Raw genomic sequence first — 19,359 nt, 5'->3', positions numbered from 1 at the left:
CATGGCGGTGGTGTTGTCAATAAAGCCCTGCGCCAGCATCCCTTGATGGCAGGAAGGCCTTCAGAGCTTTTTCGAATGGTTCACAACTGCAACACAAAAGATGAAGGGAGATAGAGATATGAGGTTAGATTCAACCTCCTAACTGAATGAAGTTACACAAAATATGGAATACCAGAATAAAAACCTAACCGTGGGGAAGAACAGGGTTTTCACTGAACATGTATAAAAGTCCTCTTTCCAGAAAGAAAAATTATTTTCTAGAGTCCCCTCACCCACCAGGCTTTCCTCTATGTGGCATGCGTCATCATTGGGGTCCTCTCAATCCGCCTTCGGATTGAAGCGTGCTGCGACTTGCGGAACTACGTAGGAGCACTAAGTTGTGGAAAATGTGTAGTGCAGTGAAAGTGGAGGGGAAAAACAAAATGTTAAAAATACCTAATTAGTGGGCTAATATTTTATTCCTGCCCCTAGTTGGTATGACTAAAATCAGGGGTTAATAATAGAGAAACTCTAACTATGATTAGTATAGAGTCCCTAGTATTGGGTCAACATGTTTCGAGCTGTCCCCTCAAAGCTCTTCTTCAGGACCACACAAGGACCAGCCCCGTGAGTGCCACTCCTAAGCAAACCTATAATTAAGAATTAATGAGGTACACACCTAATGTGTATACACCTAACACGTAATACATACTGTTAATCACCGACATGTAGTATCTGAGGAAATAAAGCAAAAAAAGAATTAAAAACATGCCCGCCTCTCGGCCAGGCTGGTAGGTCCTTGACACATGCGGCGTCTTAACGTAATCAATGTACTCCTCTATAGTGGGTGGGTGTAATTAAAAGCAATAATTAGTGCGAACATCCAGCATGGGAAGAAACTCACACTTGCGACACCTGGTAACAAATAAGTGGATACATACATAACGAAAAGTACTTGTGTAGAGACACTACGTGACATACAACATATAACACTTAATTGCCAGCATATTAGTGACACATACTTTAGTTTAGGCAGAATTTTGCATCATGATCTGCAGGGGTAGAGAGGCTTGTAGTCACACCCGAAGGAAATAATGGGGCCACAGATAGGTAATTAGTGAGGAAACAAACTGAGGGGAATTCTCCTTGTATCTCATATTGATCTACAATGGGATATTGAAAAATCATTAGTTTCTAGGAAAGGAACTTAAGGAGAAAAGGGTTAGAAAGACTTTCTATGTCAAAGCGCACCTCTAGCAAATCATCTAATGGCACCCCCGAAGACCGCATCTTACTGCGTCTGCCTCCCGGAGTCCATTAAATACTGCCAGAACTGTCCAGTCATGTTTGCCTTGGCAGCTAGACCGTAAACCTCCAAAATGGCTGATCCATATGGCAATACCGGGGGCCATCTTGTGCGAGTGACTCAGATGCCTTTCGTTGGCTCAGTTTGGATCATTGCGGAACCCCATGTCTGATTGCCAACTCCTGGGAGTGGTAGGGTGGCACTATGACCTGGAAAGTTCTGCCCTCTAGGAAAGAGCGAAACCAGGCCAAGGCCAAGGCCAAACCCCCAATCCCTATATCCTGTACCTTCTCAATAATATTTCATGAGAGACAATGTCGAAAGTGGCACTTAAATCCAAAAGAATTAAGGCTGAGGAATTTCCGTTGTCTAAGATACTACGAATTTCCTATGTCACTGCAAACAGAGCCGACTCAGTACTTTGACTGGCTCTGAAGCCATTTTGCGGAGAATCCAGGATAGCATTTTTCTCTATAAACCTGGTCAGAATAGTATAAACATGGGATTCAGTAGCCTTGGCTAGAAAAGGGAACTGAGAAATGGGGCGATAATTACCTGGTCCAGATGGGTCTAATGATACTTTCTTCAAAAGAGGTGTCACTTTAACGTGCTTCCAGGCTGGTGGCATAAGAGCTGAGGTCAGAGGTAGATTAATCAATTCCCTGGCCACAGGTAAAATGGAGTTGAGAAACTGGAAGAATAGAGCTGGTCTCAAAGAATCAGCTGGAGAGCCTGATTTGATTTTCAAGCAGAGAGACTCAATCTCTATAGGGATAGTTGGGCGAAGGAACAAAGTGTTTTATCCGTAATGGGTCCCCTGTCCTTATGCCCTTCCCTCTGGTCAATATTTGTAGTGACCGGGGGAAAGCTTTAATAATTTGTATTCACCTTGTGTACAAAATAACCAGCCAATTTGTCGCAGTGATTATTAGAGGTTACAGGTGAGTCAGCTTTCAAGTTTGTACATTTCATAACTTTAAGAAGGGAGAAAATCGTTTTGGGGGAATTGCTGCTCTACGAAATTGTACTGTCTCTCCGGACCAGCTGGAATGCTTTAATGGATTTGCGGTATTTATTTTTTGCTTCTATATCATACACGCGCCTCCAGGCCCGCTCATGTTGTTTACATTTTTTCTTTGCTTTAATCAGGGATTCGTTGAACCAGGGGTTCGACTGTCCTCTTTTTTGTTTAAATCTAAATTTAGCAGGAATACAGCTGTCCAGAGCTTGAGCCAGCCAATCCTGAAAGCGTGTATTAGCTAACTCTATATTTGACGGAAGCTGTGGAGTGTAACTTGACAGTAAATCTGAGAATTTATTAACCTCTAATTTGTGCCAAGGTCGTTTAGACACCGATAGTGGATGGTGCAGCGCTAGCGTGCCTTGATAGTAAAGGGAGAAAGGGACAAGAAAGTGGTCCGTCCAGGCGATGGGGAATGGAGGCTCAGTTTTTGAAGAGCCTAGGTTGGAGAATATGGGGTCCAACAAGTGACCTGCTGCATGTGTAATATTAGAAACCCATTGTGTTAACTGACATGCCTCTAGATCTGCAAAAAAATTGCCAATGTCCATCTTGCCGCTATCTTCAAGATATAAGTTGAGGTCTTCTAAGATGGTAAAGTTTGCTGCCTTACTAGCAAGCAGAATAACTTTATTCACCAATTCTTCCCTAAAGACTTTAGATGGCCCTGGTGGTCGATAAATAAGCAGTCCAGAACCCGTAAGTTTGTAGTTCAGAGTGATTTTAAGGAGTGCGCTTTCGCACTCCGGGATGTTCTCCTTCATGAAGCTGCAAGAATACATCTCCTTGTGGATTAATGCAATCCCTCCACCTCTATTTCCGGTTCTGCTAAGTTGTTTCATAGTATAGCCTTGGGGGAGTGCTAGCCAAGATTCTGCAATGGAATCCTGCGTCAGCCAGGTCTCGGTCAGGAATAACAGGTCCGGAGACTCTTCTGTTAATAACAGGCTCCTCCCGTCTGGCGTCTGATTGGCCCGTGAGAGCCAATCAGCGCTGAGCACCGTCCGAAATGCGTAAGCCAACAAAAATTACAAAAGTGCAGTGTGTAAGTAAAGTCACAGGCAATTCTAAAAGCAGTTAAAAGTTTTCATCAAGCAAACAGTGTCCCAACAACAAAGTAACAAACAAAACCCTGTCTCAGGAGGGGTGTCAAGCCCACTAACTTCTTCGTGTAGCGAGGGGGTGGAAAGCCATCATCACCATTATCATCATCTCTTTCTTGTTTGTCCCCGTTGTTGTGAATCAGAGAGAGACAAAAAGATAATAGAGCCTATGCTGGCATCACCGCCCTGGTACATGCATCGGTCGGGTAGCATGATGGCTGGTTGTGCTTTTATAACCTCATAGGACAGCATTGGTTGACATCAGTTTCATAAGCAGATCTTCTCCTGGTGGCATCGGTATTCATGCCAACATGGAAGAGAAACACATGTTTTAGCAGCCAGAATGGAACCCTGCACCAAAGAGGGTGTAAAGGGGTCAGATGAGGCTAATGACAGATCTGCTGGCAGTAACCAGACTGGGGGCATCTGTAGTTCCTTGGGGAACCAAAATCTGCGGCATGGCCTCCTAGAAGGATTCAACCTTCTGTGGCGTATCGGATGGCCCGGAAAATCAGGGTGCATCGGGATCAGTTGTGGAGTCTTCTTGGCAAAAGGAGACCTCGAATGTGAAACAAGTCACTTCATAACGTCCTTGTGTCTTCTCTTCAGGTTCAGAGTGGCATGATTAGGTCAAAACTTGCTTTGCTTTTTTATGTTTCTTCTTGGAGTTCAATTTCGAATTACTGAAGGGCTTCAAGCACGATGTTGACTGCTTACTGGAATGGCTACAAGAGTGTGACCATGTCTGCACCCCCGACTTGGATGCACAAAAGTACCAACTTCTCCTTGAGTTTAGCGATGGAGATCTTCACCTCCTGGTCCTAGATTGGATTTGGATGAATGAGAGCACATTTGTCACACTACTTCAAGTTGAGGCCCGACCTGGACACCGGAGACACACTCAGGGGCCTATTATGATGGAGGATTTTCTGCATCCTCCGGGCTGGCGGAAGCCACCGCCGGCCCGGAGGATGCGGAAAATCCTCTGCGGACTCACCAAAGACCCACCGCCACATTAGGATGGCTGGTGGGTCCTGGTTTCCGTCCGCAGCTTTTCCACCGTGGTTGGTTTACAACCGCGGCGGAAAAGCTCTAATATGGTGACAGTGTCTCTCAGACACCGTCAGCCAGACCCTGCATTTGTATGCAGAAATCGGCAGGCACCGCACGGTGCCTGCCGCTTTCTGCATACAAATGCAATGTATGCTTTTTTACCATTGCGGCGGATGCAGCTTGAAGCCGCACCCGCCGCAATGGTAAAAATAGAGGATGTGACCGCCAGGGTGGCGGTCACATCCTAATTGCACAGGAGGGAACTCCGCAGGCCATGCGGAGGTTCCCTCCTACTCTATGGTGGCGGACGGACTCAGGTCCGTCCGCCATCATAATCGGCCCCTTAATGTGGGTTTGCGACTGACATCTGTTTTATGCAGTCGCAGCATGCTTTGATAACTGTGATTCATTTCATAGCAAACTGGAATTTGTTTCATAATTCATCAGAAAGCTGGCAAAATTGGAAGCAGAGCTCCAGATCTACGTTTGAAGGTGCAGAAATAAAGAACTGATGTCAGCGTGCAGATGTGGCATTTATATAAAGCTCCATTGTTTCACTTCTGAGGTGGTTGGAGGTAATCTGAGGTGGCACAGTGTCACCTAGTGGCACACTAGAGAACTTCTAAGGAAAGTTTGCAGATTCAGTTTGCCACTGTGGGCTGCAGTTAGAAGTATTTATCAGAAAAGGATTAACATAATGTATAATAATACCCTGGCTAAATGTTCAAGAAGAGTAGTAACAACCAAGTTATCAAATACATTAAACAGAGCAAAATTAAGAACCCTTAAGGCTGCTTGCTGGGACTCTTCCTGCACTCTTGATAGTGAAAGGTGGGATAGAGATTCTTAGACATATCAGTGGGGTTAGATTAAAAGGCTATTGCCATGGTATGGAAATTGTCAGATCCACCATCAAATATGCAATGGTACAAGGCAGTCGTGAAAGGGGCGGACAGCAAAAGCATGACATAAAATAGAAAGAAGAGCAGGCTGCACACTATCAGGATGAGATTGCACCGTCCTTTACTGATATACAAAATAGTGATAAAACGGTGAAACACCCTTACAGACCATTGTAAAACGAAGATTAAAAATGAAAAGAAGATTACCCTGAATGTCAAGTCAGCCATGGTCAGTGATTAGGAAGTATTAGAAATAATTTGAGATTCCTTAATCCCATTAGCAAAGGGTGCAAAAAAAATTGATAATTTAGATGATTAGAACCCTACCTTAACAAAAGTGATGTAGTGTATGATACTAGACACAAAGTTACAAGCTGGGTTAGTTGTTAGTATACATAGTAAATTACAATTCTGTTAGTTGAAATTTTCCATAGAAAATCTACAACAAAGTGAAATGCAGGAATTAGTATTCAAGAAATGTTGTGGCCACTGTGTACATAGAAAATCGGTGTATTGCAAACTCCTTTTAATTGAAAAGCTAATATTGATAGTTTTTTAAAGAAAGCTGAACATATTGTTTAAATTATTTCACATTTTGCGCTTAGTATAATCAGACCATGCTGGTTAAGATGGGTGGAGCATCGACTGACAGATGTTGTCGAAGTTGTGGACACACGAATACTTCTTACCATATGGTATGGGACTGTCCAATACTTCAAGACATTTGGGTTGCGTTGGTTGTGTCAGTGGGCTAGGTATGTGAAGGTTCTCTTACTGGCTCGGCATAGTGGTGTCTCATCTATATCTGGGAGGAAAAGACCTGCTCCATTTGGAACGTATATAGATCCCCCAAGGGTTGGAGTAACTAAACAGAATGTGGCAAGATTGTGGGGCGCAGAGCAGGTTATGCAAATGGAGGACTAGAAATGTGGCATGGATTGCTGTATGTTGGCCGAGAGGTGGTATATAAAGGCCGTGGATGCCTCAAAAATGGGAAAAGATCTGGGGACGTTGGAATAGATAAACAGGTAACATATGTGATGACATTATCCCTATCAGGTTGCAGGAATTGCTGCCTACTGTGGTCAAGTCGAATTCTGTTGTTGGCTTGGGGGGTTTAAAAGGGACGGTGGTTGTACCATTGTACAGTTTGATGCTTGCAATTGTTTTAATTGAACTGTCAATAAAGAGATTTGATTAAAAAAAGTTCACATTTATATTTTAAATTCAATAACATTAAATATTTTTAAAAAAGAAACCTTTATTGTATTCCCCTATATTTTTCCACATGGAGCTCTCCACTAACAAGTGAAAAGTTACTAATGGTATTATTAATCAATACAAACTAATAAAAAAAAAATGGTAACTTCAGGTCTTACATGACACCGCCCCCTCACTGGATAGAGCAGAGACATTTAAGTCTACACCTAGGTGTAAATTTCAACTTTGAAATGGTGAACAATAAACAAGTGGGGACTTACACAGAGGGGTAGGAGTAGATCTGTGAGTAAAACTATTCATTTAAATTTACCTTTGTGCATAGGGCCTATGGAGGTACTGCTACTGCAGACCAAATAAAATACCAGTAACAAGGCATTGTGCTGATATACGGGGCTAGTTTTGACTATCAATGTCATACATTCTTTAAACAAATGCTGCATCTAGTACATATTAAGCTAACCCCGTTGCCTTAAAGTTGGCTTAAGGAGCATAACAAATGAAAATGCTTTTAAGACCATAGTTCTATAGACATATTTATGATTGAACCCAGCCTTATTTCCCTAGGATAGGTAAATCACCAGGAGACACATTATATCTGGATTAACATTTACAGTACCCCAACTAAACCAGACAAATGCCCGACACAATGAAATTCAATGACATTACACACACACACAAAACGGTTTCATGTTCACGGCAAAATGAATATGCAACACATAACGGAATCAAAGAAAGTTAACAAAACAAGACTCAACCAAGATCAAAATTACTGCATTACACAAAAATCATGCTATCATGGTTAGAGTTCTGAGACATTCGAAAATAATAATGTTGGGTACCTGGGAGCCATCATTTCTCCAAGACTGTTGGATAGCCCTCTATAATAGTTTTCATTAACTGAAACCGGTGCAGCACCATAGTTGTTGCTAAGGTCAGGTCTGTCGGATGCCGGGTGCTGGAAGGCTACTCTGGGTTTTTCAGGTGGCCTCCTCTCTTCAACTGCAGACCTCTCTTCAAAAGGCATCTTAGGGTTTCCTGGTCCAACACCTCTCCCGGGCCTGTATGGCACATTTCGTTCCGGAACATCATGCTGGCGGTTTTGTGCCCCAAATACTCTCAGTCTATCAGGCTGGTAAACACACAATATAACAGTTAACAGCATTCCTCCTAGCTTCACATGGCTACTCCAGTTAACAGAAACAGCACTTCAATAAAAGATACACTGCTGCCAATTTACACAACTGTAACACAATTCCCTTGGAAGTCAATGGCTGATGTAATGGAGCTACTTGTTTGCCTACTTTATTCTTCCTCGGTATATACTACTTGTGCAAACGTACACGTGGGGGTGTGTAATTTGATTGAAAGGAGTTTAAAATTTTCAAGTTACTCTGCCGGTACAACTTAAAATGGCCTCATAACATCTAATATGTCACGTAATCTTTCAACCTACTGTCAGTCATCCTTAACTTTAAATTAGTCTTCAGTCTGCAGTGGACCTAAGCTGTTTACAGAAAGTCTGCGGGATTTGTCTCAATTACTGGGTAAAGCTGTGAGGATGGCTGAGACAACAGCAATGCATTTTTCCCAAATTCACGGGCTAACTCGACTACTTAAATTTCATCTGCAAACCTTAAATATTTAATCAAAGACTCATCCTAAGATATATTATACCAAAAAACCCCAAAATGTAACATGCATGTACAATTTTTTTTGAGATGCCATTTCAGAAAAACAATATGCAATGCCTAAAAAGACCCTCGGCTGCTGAAAAAGTCTGTAGCCGTATTTGATGGTTTACTTTAACAACAAATGCGGGTTTCATGCCACCCATTTACAATGCCAAATCATAATCAAAAATAATGGTATTGCCAAAGCTCAATGACGTTTAAGAATGCCAGGAACAATAAAATCCTCTACAATATACATTTGAGTTTGTAATAGAAAATGCCTACTTTCTTTGAACGGAAAATAGGTACACGTTTGACCTTCAAGGAGCCCATGATGAAATACAAAATTGGACTTCAAACGTGCACCGAAATGTCCTACGATGTAATATACATGTTGCATTGTTTGAAAGGTTCACAGACAACGTCTCGGTGATCTGGGGATTTTAGGAGTGCATGTCAATTTCCTATTTTTTCAGAGCACCAAACCTACATTATGGTGGCAAACATTGACTTTGGGAGGGTATATGCACCACCTTTGTAAATATGTTGTCTACAAGGATAGGATTCTGCGGCCTGCCCAGTTGCATTAATGTTCTAGACCGATCACTGACAACATGTCACATTTCAGTAATACAAAAGCATGCAGACACTGAAACAAACGTGTACATGCTGTTTTCTAAAATTCTATATTATAATAATTAGCCATCCCACCTTTATCAGATTAATATAAATGTTATCAAAGCACTTTAATAAGGTCGGAATTGTACAAAAACGATGCAATTTTAAGATCCTGGTTGTTACATGCAAGGGAAGAATCACAGTGCTAACAGCTACTTAAACTCCAAAACAGGGTAATGGGATTTTAGAGAACAGCAAGAAATGCGTTTTACCTTCTCTTCACTTAGCTGCAAGACAGCACAAAAAAATTAAATTAGCATGCAGATCTATGACAAATACAACACAGGAATGCTTTTGGTTGATGTTAATGCCTCATAGAGTAACCAATGTAAAACTCACTATTAACGTTTATGCCTTAGCGTAGGATATGTGTCATAATAACCTTACTGTCCTTGAGAACAAAAGTGTTTTGGGACTTTAAGGTTGCGGCTCAAGAACACAACCACAGTGGCAATATCATGTAAAGTAACCAAGTAATCTCGAGGTGTATGTAGTCAGGCTCAATGGTCCCAGCTCATTTGGATTTGTGAATGAGACTACAGTAAATTACAATGTGCTCCACACATATGTAGAACTTAATTACTGGGCAGCCCAACAAGTGCCCAAATGGTGGGAGACAAATACATGCTGAATCAAGATACAGGCCCAGCTGCCCTGGAGCTGTCCAAACATCTACAAGAAGTAACATTTATCTCACAAGTGCCCTCCTGAAATGAAAAAACCCTGCAACACAGAATAAATGCGGCCATCTTAGTAAACGGTATCAGATCTCTGGGCACCACATTTAACACCTGCCAGCTTCGAAACTGCCAAAAAAAACCAGAGCACCACCAGGTGGTCAATGTAAGAATGCTCGATCCCCTTCGGCATGACCTCACAAAGTTCACGTTTCAAGCCACCTGTCTAATTAGGATTTAAGGCAATTCTTCAAGTAACTCCTGGAAATGAGACGCAGAATGAGGGGAACCAGCTGAGACATGCAAAACAGGGGGTGAACAATCGCCAGACATATTGGAGAGGTTATCCCTCAACACAGGCTCTCTAAGAGAACCAAACAAACGTTGACCTACATCTGCTATACCAGAAAAAGCAGCCTTTGTTTCTTTCTTGAGTGCCCCGACATGATGGATACCTTTATGCCTGGGAGCCCTCTGACAGCTTGGACTGTGATTTGAGTAACTACTAAACTTTTGCATGGCTTTCAGAAATATTCAGCAACTGATCAATGGTTATAGTGTAGCACCCATGGTACCATACAACCTAAAATCATTCCTCATTAACAAAGACTTGAGAGCATCTACAATGCCCAGTCTCATTGAGTACATAAAGAAATTCTGAATGCCTGTGCCTACTTACTACTTTCACCACTATCAAGGTTACCACGCAAAATAGTACAACATTCACACAAATGCTAAAGAAATCTAACACACTTAGAAAAGGAGCAGTGCTCGTACTAATCTTTCATGTTGGTTATTGCCGTGGAAGCACTGTTAAGCCTGTACATTATGTACTTAATGAAAACTGCGAATATTTTATATCAGGTTAGTTCCCGCTTTACAAAAATTCAAAACATTTCCAACAATATGGTAGAGAAGCTAATCTTTATGGTAAGCTTATTTACTACTTATGTTGCCATGACTGGGCACCTCTGGGGGGGACAGAATACAGTTGATCTGCCTATACTACAGGCCAGTTAACCACTGAACAGAAGTGGAACGGGAAAATGTTAGACCACGCCTACGCAGGGGCGTAGCTTGAGCAATAATAGTAGGGAGGGGTGAGCATGAAATACCCAAACAAGCCACACAGTGTACCAAACTAAAAAGGATATGCGATGGCCTGTGTATACCATGTCAATGTGGAATTGCATTGTACCACTTTTCAAACACAGCAATAGGTTATGCCCTTGCCTTACTGTATTGTCTAGCATTTATTAATTATTCAACTGCTCTTTCTTTACACACACACATCACTACCCATATGCTCATCAGTGACCACCAGTAGTCCAATATTCCACACCGGACAGAACAATGGCTGCAACAGAGCTCTTTTGTAATGACAAACAAGTAGCAACTAGAAGTATTCCAGTGTTGATGCTAATGCAGTTAGACCACACACACAGAAACGTGTTACTCCTGTTAGCCATGACTCAATGACTTACAATGAGCACTGCTAAGACTTTCCTGAAAAGCAGCCCTCTGGAACATACACACTGGTATCAACACCGTGAACACTCTACACGGGAAAGCCTTGCCTTTAGCTATTTGTGATTGACAAATTAATACTTTTGCCAGTGTCCTCAATTCTGAACTGCTGGTGGTGCCTCAGTCATTGTGATACACACAGAAACTCATGTGCACACACATGTGAATATACACCCTCAATATATATATTTTTGTGAACGGACTTGTTCACCCTTTGGGAAATGTCGGCTCTGGGAAAACAAGTTACTTACTTGTATCATGTGGTTCTTTAGTATTGATATCTATCATAGATTCATATGCCATGCTTAAATATTCCCCGTCATCATGGTGGGAGGCCCACGGTAATAATAAGTAGTGCTACACCTAAACATTGGAAACCATAGGGAAGCCAAGTGGCATTGGTAACCAATTTGCATTGTTGTATTAGAAGCAAACTTCAAGCAATCAGAACCCAGGCCTTAAAGCACTCTTCTTTTGCAAAGCCACCACACCTCAGATTTCGAGCACAAGTGGAAAGTAAAAGAATATAAGAGGTATCCTGAAAGGGGAGCCCCAACGTGGGAGGAACTACTGCAATCAAAATGCATTTGAAAGCGTGAACAAGATAAATACAACCAAACGGTTGATTAGAAATGAAAATTGATTGGTGGAAGCGAGACAGTCGAAGGTTTCATCTGTTGAAAAATGTCACAGGAAAGTACATATTTGCATATTTGTTGATATAATTTGTGCCACCAAGAACGTTGCTGTAAAACAGTAATTTTGGCTGTCACTCCTGCATGCGGGGAAGCCATTCCTTCATGGGCTGCCACAAAAAGCGTAAGCCTGCGGTCCTCTTTGAGAATCGAGCGAGCGCCAACCGAGGGAATAGTCACAAATGGAACTTGGTCAATTGTCAAATGATAAGTATAATGTATGTGGAAACCCTGGGGATAAGGTGCCCCCTCCTTTGTTGCAGCAAAAGCCGCCAAAGTATCATCATCAATTTTAGTAGTTGATGGCCCAATGTATCCATTACATGTGTGAGTGGCAAACGTTCCTTAAGAGAAGCCACCCGGACCCAAATCGTTTTAGGCTTTATTGCGACCACCCTTAGAATCACGAAAATCATTCTGTTTCCAAAAGAATAGGTTGTCATTAAAGGATTGTACAGTAGAAGGAATCGCATACTACAAGAGTAGGCACTTCAGGATCAGCAAACTCAAGGGCTAACAGTAAAGTGCGTAACTCGTCCAATTGTGCCTTACAATCCCCAAGGGATTGTGTGTGAACCAGGGAGGATTTAAAATCACCGTCCACTATTGTGCCTGCCCCAACAGTACAGGTTGCAGAATAGGCATGTTTAGACCAATTGCTGGCTGTGCAGACTCATCAGTGTAAATGATACATTTATACGGATCCAGAGGCAGTAGGGATAAAGGAAGAGGATGAACATGTTCATATTGTAAAAACGCTTGTGTCTGCAAAGAAGGATTAAAGATTAAATTGACACCAGCCGATGTCAATGAACTAGCCCATTGTATCTAACGAGGATGCAGAGCTTTAGAATTGTGCATGCTCGCCTTGGTGACAGCTTCAAAAGCAGGCACAGGCGACAGCATGAAAATGTGTTTGCCCTGAGCCAGAGAGCATTCTTTTAAAATCGGCATCCGTATCACAGTACAAAAAAAAATTGGTAGAAGAAAAATGCATTTCAGAGGGAGTATGCTATGGGAACTGCATCCCCTTCATTGAAAGTCACGTAGGTGAAACCCAACGTCCCCGGTACAATCCTTATGACCAAATTCGTAGTATTATCTTGTGTCAACAAGAATTGAGTAGCAAGCAGAGCAGACTGATAAACCGCAGAACTGACGCAGTGTCCCGGAAGCCAACTGGAAGACGAAAAAGAAGGTTGTATCAACGAGTATTGCGGTTTGACATGCTGGGCATAATCTGGAATGAAGGTTCTGCCGAAATTCAAGAAACCCAGCAAAGATTACTTTTTGAGGGTAGAAGGAGGTTGCAATTGAGCACATTTCTCAAAAAGTGGGGTGCTAAACCTCTACCCTCATTATCAAGTTCATAGCCGAGAAAAAGAATTGCCAAAAAGGAATTATGAGATTTCGCAAAGTAAAATTTGTAACTTAAGCTGAAAAATGTGTAACTATGCGGTCTACACACATTAGATGCTGATTTAATTAGTCATCCATCAATTAAATATCATCGACATAAGAAAATGAATCTGTCTCAACTCTCATGTAAAATCGACACTATGGGTGCAGCAAAAACCCGGGCCCTATAATTATACCCCGTAGGCAATCTCGCAGAGCGCCTCTGATTGGAGAGAATGCTGAATGCGGTTAAGTCACAGCTCTCAGGAGCCACAGTGTGACTGAAAAATACATTGGAAATATCTAGCATAGTTTTGAACTTCTTACGAACTAGGTTATTTACTAACGCAGAGCTGTGTATGTTCTGTACTGCAAAGGTATGAACATGACTGTTCAAATGTCGGTAGTCTAAACTGTACAATATGAACCGTCCAGCTTCAATATCAGAAAAAGAGGAATATTTATTGACGAAATACAGGGCTCAATAACACCCTGATATTCCAATTGTGTCAGACTGTCTCTAAAGGACGCTTTAGCATCACTTTTAATAGGCTATTACGGTTGAGGCTGAGGTGTAGACTGCAAAGGAATTACATGCAAAGGTGAATCTCTATCCCAACCCGCCTGATTGCAATACAAAGCAGGCGCTAAGGCCAGAGCCCATTCCGAAGCATAAACTTGTTTAGTCCCTTCTGGGACATACTGAGAGAAAGACGGCAAATTTATATCCTCATCCCTAGAGGAAGCGAGGACAAAAGGGAGAGGCAAATCAACCTCCGCCAGCAAAGGGCCATAGGAAGAAGTCAACTTGTCCCTAAAGTCAGAATTTATGATGCATTTAATATCTGGTAAAGTCTATCAGGGGGAGCTACCAGGTGTCCGACGTTTCAACAGTAATAAAAGTATCAGTTGCTTTCACCTCAAGACGCTGGCAGAGTGTCTGCCGAACTATGGTAACTTCCACTGCACTGTCGAGCAGCGTTACCGCCCAACTCCAGTCCAGGAGCAGGGTTCTCACCATCTGGGGCATACTTTGCAGTTAAAGCAGCAACTTCTTTCTTCTAAAACGGTGCACGATACTGAGGTGGTTCCTCCAGCTTGACTTTTATGTGAAACTGGTGCAGCGGGTCTCGCCATGTTGTTGCACGGACTCACCCTGTCTGCAATCCTGTTGTCATCCTTCGCAAAATTGTTGATCCAACAATTCCTGAAAGGAACAAGGAGAACAGAGATCAGGAATCTGGAACCTCTCAGGTGTTTTAATTTTAGAGCAGTCATGTATATCCTATCTATGCTCAGAAGCGTCCGGTGGAGGCTAACCAGGCTCTGTTGCTGCCAATTTTTTTAACAGCCCTTCTTAGGAAAGACTGGACGACAATCCTTGTCCGGAGGGGGTTTAGCTTCTACTGGTGTAAATGGTCTGACTCCCAAATTATTGCGACCTAGGGATGTGTAGACATCTGCAATAATAATCAGAAACTGTCGCTCCCGATCAACATCCGCCACCACCGCGAGGCTTTGGCACACCTGCAAGCAGACCGCTTCACCTTTAATGTTAGCCTGAATCAGATTGGAGACAATAGGGAACCTTCCCACTAATTTAATCCCGAAATCCAGGGCTGGGCCAGCCCCGTATTCATCCTGTACTTGTTTTAGAACGCTTGGGAGAACACTCATGGAGGGGGTGCCAAAGCACAGTGTTCAGACTGAGGCAAACACCGTTTCCCAGGTGTTGTAATCTACTAGAGGGGGGGGGGGTCAGATCATGTGGCAAACACATAGTAAGGATCCTTTGGTTCTCTACAGGGCTTGTGTGCCGGAAAACTGCTTCAATCTGTTAAATTTTTTTGTGCTGTCCAAAAGGGAAGATCCTCACGATTCTGAGGACGTTTGCTCATCACCAAATTAATCATGATGGGACTAATCACAAGACGCCCACCCTGTACAGGTGCCGGAGGCCCGGCTCCAGGCGGAACCAACTGAATGGTACGAGAAATGGATTGTATGACCAGTCTATAGAGTTGAGTCACCTGTGCATGGAGCTGACGAAGCTCCACTAAAGTAACATTTAGATAGTTTGGATGTGGTGTAAAGCCAGCTAGAACCGGCCAAGCAGCCCCATCTATACTTAAGGGGCCCATTCAAACAAAAGAGATAGGGTGAGGAAGGGCACCATTAAACCAAATTACTGCCAGAGGGCAAGTGACCGTGTCAGAATGAAAAAAAATCATAATTTGCATCATATGCAGGAAATGTAACCCAGGAATAAAAAACCTCTAAGTGGTATGCTGGATCCGCCTCGACCACCATGATAACATTAATCCCCGTATCAGGGTCTCCATGCAGTATCAAATGCTATGTAACCGCCGCCCAGCTATGTGCCTGTATCGCGACTGGTTGTGCCATATGTTATGGAAAGTCAAAGAAAATGGTAATGCAAAAAGTGTTGAAGAAACCTTTTATAATTCAAGCTTGAAAAACTTACAGAAACAGGTGTACCCTACAACTGCAGGAGGCAGTGAGATGTGAGGATGAGGTGAAGACAAAGGAACGCGAAGGCACGCCCAAGTGCGAACTGTTCCACGCTACTTGATATCTGCGGTGGTCTCCATGATATAATGTGATACGCATAACGAAGGCCTGGACTACCACGGTACAGTGATGTAACCCTGTAATCTCCTTGATCTTTCCCACTTATATTGTTTTGTATTGGCGCAATGCTCCCTGTGTAAATTGATGCCTGGTTGAACCAGTTTGCTGGTAAGTTTGATATCAACAACAAATAAAGAATGTTTTTAAAAACAACATTGCAGAGGATAGGTTCTGGCAGGGCAGTGCTCTTTCTTAGACTGTGAAGCCCTGCAAAGGAGTACAGGCCTTTAAAAGTTAGCATTACCTATCTGGTCAGGGTTCGTTCCTGTCATTCAGTCTCTCTTGACCTAGAGCCCAGACTCGCCTGATTAGTATGCCAATAGTTAAGTATCAGAGCCTCCATTTGGTTAATAGTAGTTCTTTCCAAAACTTCCAATTAAAATATAAAAATACAGACTTTGTGGCACAAGATATATAAACAGCTTACACAGAGAGTGTTTCAAACAAAGCACAGTGCTTTGTCAGGATCAACCTTTCCAACCAAGAATTGAGAGGGAAAAAGATGCCCTGCTGTTTGAGCTCTGGTTCACCACTTAAACCCAGGACTACCAGACTGAAGCCAAGGGCTAGCTGGCTGGCCTCTTGATCAGAGCCTCATGGACAGAAAAAGATCCAACCATCTTTAACCCGCACCTGGACCCAGTCAGAGTAACCTAACCCCCCCCCCCCCCCCCAAGTGGTGCCCCTCTAATCCTGGACCCTAGGTGGTGGTGCTAAAGGTGCCCAGATAACCAAAACCAAAAACTTGGGACAAACATTTTTGGGCTACAAACTGCTCTGAGAATTTAACAGAGATCAGGACAAACCTGCTTGTTTATTAGCCCAAGGTGCATCCCAAGTCAGCCTGATGTTGCGGTAGCTCCTGCTATGTTTTGCTCCGCAGCATCAAATTCTGTTCAGCAGTCCTTTGCCAAAGTAGTATCCAGCCTCCTGGAACTCTCAAAGGCTAAAGCCTCCTGCCTCGTTTGGCCAGAGTTTTTCGACTTTCAAAAAAGAGACTAAGTCCAAAAATAGAAATCTTCAAAGAAAAATTGTGCTCTCCTCAGACACTGCCTGTAGCAGTGCCCTTCTGAACTTTACTTTCTCAGAAATGTTTTCCTATCTAAGTGAGGAAGTAAGCACCGACCAGACTCAAGCCACTTCTTGAACCTGACTCGCACGTGGCCATATTTTTCGACTTTGACCCAGTCTCCCTACGACTACACGTCTGCGGTTCGATCTTTTAGGAGCTAGGTTTTACTTTAAAGTTCATAACTTCAGTTCTACTGATTGGATTTGTGTCATTTTGGTGTCAAACAATATATTTAAATTTACTCTGTTTTTCTAAAATGGTGTGGGATTTCTCTTGTGCTGATTTCTCACGTTATTACTGTTTGTGTGCTGCATAAACATTTTACACATTGCCGCAATTTTATTCTTTTGTGCCAAGCTACCAGAGGATTAAAGCACAGGTTAATGTATTTGCTTTTGTGGTTCACCCTGACTGGAAGTGTGCTGTTGCTTGAGCAAGGTTAACACCCCATTGAATCAACAACCCTATTTCCCACATAAATGCATATCAATTTTGTATGTGAAATCTATAAGGAAGGATGGGGTGGGGTGGGGGGACATGTGACTGTGCCGGAGCTGGAAACAAGATACAGAGAATTATGTGCTTCTTACCTGCTTCTCAGGATCAGTAGCTCCAGAAGCTGCAACTTTGAGTTCAAGTTCTTTTTCTCTAAGAAAAACAAATTAGCCGAAACACTGTAAGAAAGTTATAGAATGTTCATTTATTCTGCACCTATGAATTAAAAAAATTCCCCTGTGTATAATTTGTGAATCTAACATACCAAATGATGCTGAGAAAGTTTGCCAAGCAGATACAAAACTCAGTAGCTTGTGAAACAAAAACCATTGCTCACTAAATAAGTACTACAAACATGTACACAACACAGTGGAGAGTTTGATACATTAATAAAATGCTACCCATTATAAAGATAACATTGTTAGAGGCTCTTCGTCATTTGATATGTACCAAATGTATGTGTGTACTCATATGTTTGTGCAAATCAAATTTGGAGGCAGCCTAAGTTAAACTTACCTTGTTTGGAACAATTTCCTATTGTGCCTTACAATCACTTAAGTTCACTGCACATTCCATAAGCAAATAGGAACCTTCCTATAATGTAAGGCCACCATGGAACAATAAATGGTAATGTGCTCCTTAACTTGCAGCATCACATCTTGCGCTCTTATATAAACTGTAAGAAAACACCTTCAAATAAGTGTTTTATTCTTGGTCTAAAGGCTCCTGCCATTTGCGAACCATAAGGGAATTGAAGACATCTGTGGTGGGGGCAAAGCCTGTTTCCAAAACTGTTGACTGGAATCAGCACTTGAAAACCTATATACAAAACCCATCCAGAAAAGAACAAGCAGAGATTTACACTTCCAGATTTTTGCAATTCAAAAACACTGGCAAAAGGCACACCTCGAAAAGTGTACCAGTGCATGTTTCCAGTAAACTATGGGTGACCACTTCTTTACCATGAATGTGGCTAATTATTTAATCACGGAACACCAATTAATTGTCCTCCTGTGCAAATCAAAATACTTTTTTTAATACCTTGCACATGCAGAATGAATTGGACTGGACTCCACGCTGTTACTTTTTTGGAGCAACTGATCTCCACAGTACCCAAACACCATATTCTTTTGTTTTAAATAACAACATGAAGAATATGCAAGATGACCGCTTGCATATTGAGCCCTGAAGAAGTTTCAGGTGGATAACACGTGTTGGCTACTGATCGTATGCTGTGATTTTAAGAAAAGATGATGAAAAAAGATTTTTGGGAAGAAAGAACAACTTGCACATTTGTTCACTGAGATGCCCATGTCTTACCATTCTTAATTGTGCATTATGGACTGAAAGTTTGTGTTGTACATATAATTGATCTTTGAGTTGAGTGCTGAACCACTCTCCTGGATGTTTGTTAAGGAAATAATAGTGTAGCAGTGAATCTCGCTCATGAGGGATAGGGGTAGAAAGACAACATTACGTTCGAACCCTGAAGGGTGATGGAAGGAATACTTGCAATTTGTCTATCCACTGGCAATTACTTAGAGAAAGCAATCCAACCCATTGTTCTTTAGTCCACCATGCCACCTCATTTTTCATCCAGCCATATGCAAATTAGTCTTGACCGTGCTCTATCAGGAACACACCAGCAGAAAACTGCGAGGCTAGGTCCTCCCTGAACCAAAACACAAGCAATCTAAGATGGTTTCGCCCTGATTGGGACTCTTCAGTCGGGCGTAGCCTTGGGTTGCTCTCCTGGGTCTTTCTTTACACAATCATTAGTCGTTCTGGCTGTGTATGTCTGTGTCACATTTTAATCCTGGTGGACTGCGTTCTCAAGTCTTCATTAGGACATTGTCAATGCTTCATCTCCTTGGTTTCTGTCATTTAGAAAAACTAATGAATTTGACATA

The 19,359-nt window shown here is 42.3% G+C and overlaps 1 protein-coding gene across 6 annotated transcripts in view; it reads right to left on the bottom strand.

Moving 5' to 3' along the window:
* Positions 1–19,359, bottom strand: part of CSPP1 (centrosome and spindle pole associated protein 1) — a 1,363,238-nt gene that overhangs the window by 831,115 nt on the left and 512,764 nt on the right. For all 6 annotated transcript variants that reach the window (XM_086965839.1, XM_086965840.1, XM_086965843.1 and 3 more), the window contains 2 exons: positions 17,545–17,602; positions 7,425–7,714 (listed from right to left, as the gene is read on the bottom strand). In XM_086965839.1, the coding sequence (XP_086821965.1) occupies positions 7,425–7,714; positions 17,545–17,602 (348 nt within the window). The remainder of the gene's footprint in view (positions 1–7,424; positions 7,715–17,544; positions 17,603–19,359) is intronic.

This window comes from Lissotriton vulgaris, chromosome 4_1 (genome assembly GCF_964263255.1).
Source record: "Lissotriton vulgaris chromosome 4_1, aLisVul1.2, whole genome shotgun sequence".
NCBI lineage: Eukaryota > Metazoa > Chordata > Amphibia > Caudata > Salamandridae > Lissotriton > Lissotriton vulgaris.
This window is presented reverse-complemented; position numbering and strand designations above follow the sequence as displayed.